At 43.4% G+C, this 7678-nt stretch overlaps 1 protein-coding gene across 3 annotated transcripts in view; it reads right to left on the bottom strand.

Annotated features, from left to right (window-relative positions):
- Positions 1–1990: 1990 nt before the first annotated feature.
- Positions 1991–7678, bottom strand: part of LOC143295841 (mitogen-activated protein kinase kinase kinase kinase 5-like) — a 75142-nt gene continuing 69454 nt past the window's right edge. For all 3 annotated transcript variants that reach the window (XM_076607487.1, XM_076607488.1, XM_076607489.1), the window contains 2 exons: positions 7442–7497; positions 1991–2342 (listed from right to left, as the gene is read on the bottom strand). In XM_076607487.1, the coding sequence (XP_076463602.1) occupies positions 2255–2342; positions 7442–7497 (144 nt within the window). In that variant the 3' untranslated portion in view covers positions 1991–2254. The remainder of the gene's footprint in view (positions 2343–7441; positions 7498–7678) is intronic.

Genomic DNA, 7678 nt, shown 5'->3' with positions numbered 1-7678 from the left:
TGGTTGTGAGACGTTGCATGATTATATAGATATCATCCTTTAACCCATACAGCTCACCAAACACTGGTTGTGAGACGTTGCATGATTATATAGATATCATCCTTTAACCCATACAGCTCACCAAACACTGGTTGTGAGACGTTGCATGATTACATAGATATCATCCTTTAACCCATACAGCTCACCAAACACTGGTTGTGAGACGCTGCATGATAACATAGATATCATCTTTTAACCCATACAGCTCACCAAACACTGGTTGTGAGACGTTGCATGATAACATAGATATCATCTTTTAACCCATACAGCTCACCAAACACTGGTTGTGAGACGTTGCATGATTACATAGATATCATCCTTTAACTCATTCAGCTCACCAAACACTGGTTGTGAGACATTGCATGATTACATAGATATCATCCTTTAACCCATTCAGCTGACCAAACACTGGTTGTGAGGCGTTGCATGATTACATAGATATCATCCTTTAACTCATTCAGCTGACCAAACACTGGTTGTGAGATGTTGCATGATTACATAGATATCATCCTTAACACATTCAACCCTGGGGACTTGACAGCCTCAGCAGACCTCCATGCCACACTGATGTGGAACAAACACAGAAAATATACTGCGTTTCCTCCACAGTACGTGTGGACACATCCACAAATACTATCACATCCAGAAATACTATCAGAAGTAAATTCTCTTTCCTCGTGGTTCACGCATGTGTAGAAAAAAACATGAAACGTTTGAATGAGACCAGTCTTGAAGTCCCAGCTGTGCTCAGTGCAAGGCTCAAGGAGTTAAGCACTGTGGCTCAAAGCCATCTCCCTGTCACCTTCCCAACCAGAACTGAGCATCTGGTTTTAACACTATGTGCCTCTCAGCTGCTGTCCAGAAGGCTGCTTTCCCAGCCATGCTCTCCCCTTTCAGGTCATCCAGTAGGTGTTTTCCCAATCGCTCACTGTGTTTTTCCATCACACAGTAGATGTCTTCCAATTGTTCAGTAGGCATTTTAGAAGGAGTCTTCCCATTGTCATAAGTGTTGTTCAGTGGGTGTTTTCCTGTTGGTCAGTAGGCGATTTCCCGTCGTTCAGTTGGCGTTTCCCTGTTGTTCAGAAAGTGTTGTGCAGTAGGCATTTTCCCATTATTCAGTAGGTGTCGTACAGTAGGCGTTTTCCCGTTGTTCAGTAGGTGTTTTCCCGTTGTTCAGTAGGTGTTTTCCTGTCGTTCAGTGTTTTCCCGTTGTTCAGTAGGTGTTTTCCTGTCGTTCAGTGTTTTCCCGTTGTTCAGTAGGTGTTTTCCCGTTGTTCAGTAGGTGTTTTCCTGTCGTTCAGTGTTTTCCCGTTGTTCAGTAGGTGTTTTCCTGTCGTTCAGTGTTTTCCCGTTGTTCAGTAGGTGTTTCCCCTGTTGTTCAGTATGTGTCGTACAGTAGGTGTTGTACAGTATGTGTTTTCCTGTCGTTCAGTATGTGTCGTACAGTAGGTGTTGTACAGTATGTGTTTTCCTGTCGTTCAGTATGTGTCGTTCAGTATGTGTCGTTCAGTATGTGTTGTTTAGTATGTGTCGTACAGTAGGTGTTTTCCTGTTGTTCAGTATGTGTCGTTCAGTATGTGTTGTACAGTAGGTGTTTTCCCATTGTTCAGTATGTATCGTTCAGTATGTGTCGTACAGTATGTGTCGTTTAGTATGTGTCGTTCAGTATGTGTCATACAGTAGGTGTTTTCCCGTCGTTCAGTATGTGTTGTTCAGTAGGTGTCGTACAGTATGTGTCGTTCAGTAGGTGTCGTACAGTAGGTGTTTTCCCGTCGTTCAGTATGTGTTGTTCAGTAGGTGTCGTACAGTATGTGTCGTTCAGGATGTGTCGTACAGTAGGTGTTTTCCTGTCGTTCAGTATGTGTTGTTCAGTAGGTGTCGTACAGTGTGTGTCGTTCAGTATGTGTTGTTCAGTATGTCGTACAGTAGGTGTTTTCCGGTCATTCAGTAGGTGTTTTCCGGTCATTCAGTAGGTGTTTTCCGGTCATTCAGTAGGTGTTTTCCGTTTTCCGGTCATTCAGTAGGTGTTTTCCGGTCATTCAGTAGGTGTTTTCCGTTTTCCGGTCATTCAGTAGGTGTTTTCCGGTCATTCAGTAGGTGTTTTCCGTTTTCCGGTCATTCAGTAGGTGTTTTCCGGCCATTCATTCAGTAGGTGTTTTCCGGCCATTCAGTAGGTGTTTTCCGGCCATTCATTCAGTAGGTGTTTTCCGGCCATTCAGTAGGTGTTTTCATGACCAGCCAGCACATAGAGGTTGGAGGGGGCGGCCTTGTCTGCAGTGGGACGACTCTCCAAGACAATGACCCTGAAACCAACACACCAGTACAATACAATGCAATGCAATACAATGCAATACAATACGTCTTCATTAATTCTCTCCAGGACAATCATCCTGAAATCAATACATCAATACAATACAACACAACACAATGCAATGCAATACAATACAATACATCGTTATTACTCCTTTCCAGGATAATCGTCCTGAAATCAACATATCAATACAATACAACACAATACAATACAATGCAATGCAACACAATACAATGCAATACAAAACAATACAATAATCTTATTAATCCTCTCCAGGACAACCATTGTGAAATCAACACACCAATAAAATATAATACTATACAATACGATGCAATACAACACAACACAACGCAACGCAACGCAACGCAACACAATACAATAAAATACAAGTGTCTGTCGTCTTTATTAACCCTCTCCACGACAATCATCCTGAAACCAACACACCAACACAATACAACACAATACAAAACAATACAACACAATACAAAACAATACAATGCATCTTAATTAATTCTCTCCAGGACAATCACCCTGAAATCAACACACCAATACAATACAATACAATGCAATGCAATGCAATGCAATGCAATACAATTGTCTTTATCAATCCTTTCCAGGACAATCATCCTGAAATCTGTACACACCAACCAAATACAACACATCTTTATTCATCCTCTCCAATGACAATAACCCTAAAATCAACACACCAATAAAACACAATCCAACACATCTTTAATAATCCAACTAGAAATTATAACAGGAAATATATGTGCATTCAAAGGCTTGTCACTCACAACAAACAGTCTCTCTGCCTGCAAATTGAGTTTGACGTTCATATGAACATGACAAAGTTTGAACTTAAAAGTAAAGAAAACAACAAAAAAAAACCAACAACAACTGTAAAACATATTCAAACTGAATTAAATAATGAAAGTAATATAACACAGCAGCTTGATTCATCACAAATGGGGTGAGCGCAATGGGTGTGTGAGCGTGTAATTTTAAAAAATATATTTTTTTATATATATCTTTTTACAATATATTCTTTTGCTCTGTTCTGAAGGGGATGGCAGCAGAGCGAGGCACAGGGAAAGGATGGGAACCTCTACCCCCCCTGCCCCTCGTCCTAAGCCCTCACAGACCCACACGGCACACGGAGGGCGTCCTGATGCACCAGATAACCCACCAATCCGTGACGCACACATTCTGTGAGGCACAGGTCTGGTCATTTGGAAGAAACAGAGGCGAGAGTACAGGTGCTTTGCCATGGAAGATCCTGTGTGATGGTGTGTGGATCACATACCGCTGGTTTTTGTGACGGTGTTACCAAAATGGTACCTGTCCCTGTGATAGTGTGTAGATCACACACCACTGGTTTTTGTTGTGGTGTTACCAAAATGGTACCCTCTCCCTGTGACAGTGTGTGAATCACACACCACTGGTTTTTGTGGCGGTGTTACCAAATGGTACCCTCTCCCTGTGATAGTGTGTGAATCACACACCACTGGTTTTTGTGGTGGTGTTACCAAAATGGTACCCTCTCCCTGTGACAGTGTGTGAATCACACACCACTGGTTTTTGTGGCGGTGTTACCAAAATGGTACCCTCTCCCTGTGATAGTGTGTGAATCACACACCACTGGTTTTTGTGGCGGTGTTACCAAAATGGTACCTCTCCCTGTGATAGTGTGTGAATCACACACCACTGGTTTTTGTGGCGGTGTTACCAAAATGGTACCCTCTCCCTGTGACAGTGTGTGAATCACACACCACTGGTTTTTGTGGCGGTGTTACCAAATGGTACCTGTCCCACTTACCTCCTGGGGCCTCTACCCTTTCCCTGATCCCTCCAGCACTATCTATCTACCACAGCAACAGCAGCATGGTCTCCTTGTCTCCAAAACAAACTCCAAACAATGAAGATCAAATGATGACACAGTTTCAGTTTCAGTTTCAGTAGCTCAAGGAGGCGTCACTGCGTTCGGTCAAATCCATATACGCTACACCACATCTGCCAAGCAGATGCCTGACCGTCAGCGTAACCCAACACGCTTAGTCAGGCCTTGAGAAAAAAAAAAGGAAGATAAACACATAAGAAAAGAACTACTACTAATAATAATGATATGTATAAGGCGCAAAAACTTGATGAAGTCAACTATAAGCGTACAAAAAAACAAAAAAAAAAACAAAACAAAATTAAAAAATTATTTTTAAAAAAAGCAGGGAAGCAGGGCACCCAAGAAGAAGACACTACATCTGCAAGTTTGATCTACATGTCCACAAAACAAAAACCCTTTCTTTAAGTTTTCGGGGTGAGCTTTCTGAAAACTGAAGATGGTATTTCCACCTTGTGATATGTAGGTCGCACGGCCCACTGGTTTAACTGCCATTCAAAAGCGCTGCTTATAACAGGCCGCACAGAGATCATATGTCAGGTGTGAAGTCTGGTGATCGCTGTTTGTTTTCTTCTTCTGAGTTCATGGGCCATACCTCCCACATTCACCTACATCTAGAAGTTGGCTTTTACATGCCATGTAGGCAGCCACACTCTGTTTTCAGGGGAAGTGAAGGCTGGCTGCTTCTTGTTTCCATAAGCCGCTCAAACACTGGATGGATTACGGGACACTTAACATGCAATACCTCATCTTCTGTGTGCAGACCTACACGAAGGACTGACAGGGCACCAGCAGGTCTGCACATAAGCTAAGTATATGCGGTAAGCAAATAACTATAAGCCATCTACTCATTCATTGTCCGAGCATAAGACAGTTACTTCCAAAAGATGTAGCTGATGACTTTTCTTCCAATATTTCATTAGCCACTGAAAAGATTTTGAATGATTATTCATTGCTTAGAATGTTTTCAGAAATTTAAAAACTCCAGTCCAGTTGGTATCCTCCTTTGATGTATTATAGTTAATACTGTTGTTTATATTTACATTGTTGTAGGTTAATACTTGTTGATATGCATATACATATTCTCCTTCCCATGACAACTCATTCAATACACACCACAACCTCTTTAGACTTTTTCTTATAATATACTTTTCCTCTGATACATAACATGAACTTTTTTTTTTTTTTTTTTACACTAATATTCACATGCATTCCCTTTCCTTTATACACTACTTTACTCCTTTCCGTCTAAAAACACTTATAGTGAATAGACGTTAAACTGAAGAAAAACATAAGCTAAGCTGTAAGATCTGGCAAAAAAAACAACAACAACAACAACAGCTTATTCCTCACCCCACCAGGTGCTGCCACCAGGGAACTGAACCCAATGCCCTCAGACTGACAGACCGACCGATGCTTCAAGTAACCACTCAGCTGTGGCTCCCGTTTAATGTGTCTGTGTTAGAGGCTCCCTCTCTCTCTTTTTTTTAATATTTTTTTTATAGCATTGTGGGGTAGCGGGGCAGGGGGAGCGGGGGGGTGGGTGGGGGTGGGGGGGAGGGAGAGAGGGTAGCAGGGGGGAGAGAGGGGAAGGGGGGGGGGTGGGGGGGGGGGGGGGAGGGAGAGAGTGAAAGGGGGAAGAAGTTGGCGGCAGCAAGAAGAGCGAGCCAGCAAATGTACAACAGAATCAAAACACCAGAAACAATGCAATACAAAACAAAACAACACAAACAACAACAACAACTCTTCTTCTTCTTCTTCTGCGTTCCCTCGTATGCACACGAGTGGGCTTTTATGTGTATGACTGTTTTTACCCTGCCATGTAGGCAGCCATACTCCGTTTTTGGGGGTGTGCATGCTGGGTATGTTCTTGTTTCCATAACCCACCGAACGCTGACATGGATTACAGGATCTTTAACGTGCGTATTTGATCTTCTGCTTGCATATACACACGAAAGGGGTTCAGGCACTAACAGGTCTGCACATATGTTGACCTGGAGATCATAAAAATCTCCACCCTTTACCCACCAGGGGCCGTCACCGTGATTCGAACCCGGGACCCTCAGATTGACAGTCCAACGCTTTAACCACTCGGCTATTGCGCCCGTCAAACAACAACAACAACAAAAAAAAAAAACGCAATGCAACATTTGAGAAAAAGACAAACCATTACATTGTAAGCACACCTACACAACACAACACACGTTGCCACTGTTCATGTTCACACAAGTGGGGTGATGGCCTAGAGGTAACGCGTCCGCCTAGGAAGCGAGAGAATCTGAGCGCACTGGTTTGAATCACGGCTCAGCCGCCGATATTTTCTCCCCCTCCACTAGACCTTGAGTGGTGGTCTGAACGCTAGTCATTCGGATGAGACGATAAACCGAGGTCCCGTGTGCAGCATGCACTTAGCGCACGTGAAAGAATAAAACGGTTGTTCCTGGCAAAATTCTGTAGAAAAATCCACTTCGATAGGAAAAACAAATAAAACTGCACACAGGAGAAAAAAAACAAAACAAAAACAGGTGGCGCTGTAGTGTAGCAACGCGCTCTCCCTGGGGAGAGCAGCTTGAATTTCACACAGAGAAATCTGTTGTGATAAAAAAAAGAGAAATACAAATACAAATTAAAAGAAAACACCACCACAGAACAAAGAAGAAGAGAAAAACGGAAAGACAACAACACTGTTCAACACAGAAACATCCCCCCAAACTCGCAGACATCCAACGAAAGGCGCCGTAGCCCAGTGGTTAAGGCGCTGGACTTGAAATCCGAGGGTCCTAGGTTTGAACCCCTGTTGCTGTGGCTGGCGGGCTAAGGTGGGGGGGGGGGGGGGGGGAATTCTCCCATCCCTAAGGTCAACAGATGTGAAGACCTCCTCATGCCTCGACCACCTTCGTGTGTAGACACACTCAGAAGATCAAACATGCATGGTAAAGATCCCCAGAGTCCATGTCAACGTTCGGTGGGTTGTGGAAACAAGGCTACACATGTTCCTACAAACAAGAACAGCATGCATACCCTGAGAACGGAACCTGGCTGCCTACATGGTGGAGGAGGGTGGGGGCGGGAGGGGTGTGGGGGAGAAACGGTCATGCATGCAGAAGCTCACTCGTCCAACAGGAGCAGAAGAAACAGATGATGATGATGATGACAGACATGCACACAGACGTGAACAGACCAAGTGGTCACCCTACCTGTCCCACCCCAACAGACGGAATATCCTGCTCTTGTCGCAGATCTCCTGGGTCACCTGCACAACACACACATACACATATAGATACATACACACACATATATACACACACACATAGATACATACACACACACACATACACACATATACAGATACATACACACACATATATACACACATATAGATACACATACACACACATACATACACACACATATAGATACATACACACACACAT

The sequence above is a fragment of the Babylonia areolata genome, chromosome 21 (assembly GCF_041734735.1).
Source record: "Babylonia areolata isolate BAREFJ2019XMU chromosome 21, ASM4173473v1, whole genome shotgun sequence".
Taxonomy (NCBI): Eukaryota; Metazoa; Mollusca; class Gastropoda; order Neogastropoda; family Buccinidae; genus Babylonia; species Babylonia areolata.
Note: the sequence above shows the minus strand (reverse complement) of the source record. Positions and strands in the feature narration are given on the sequence as shown.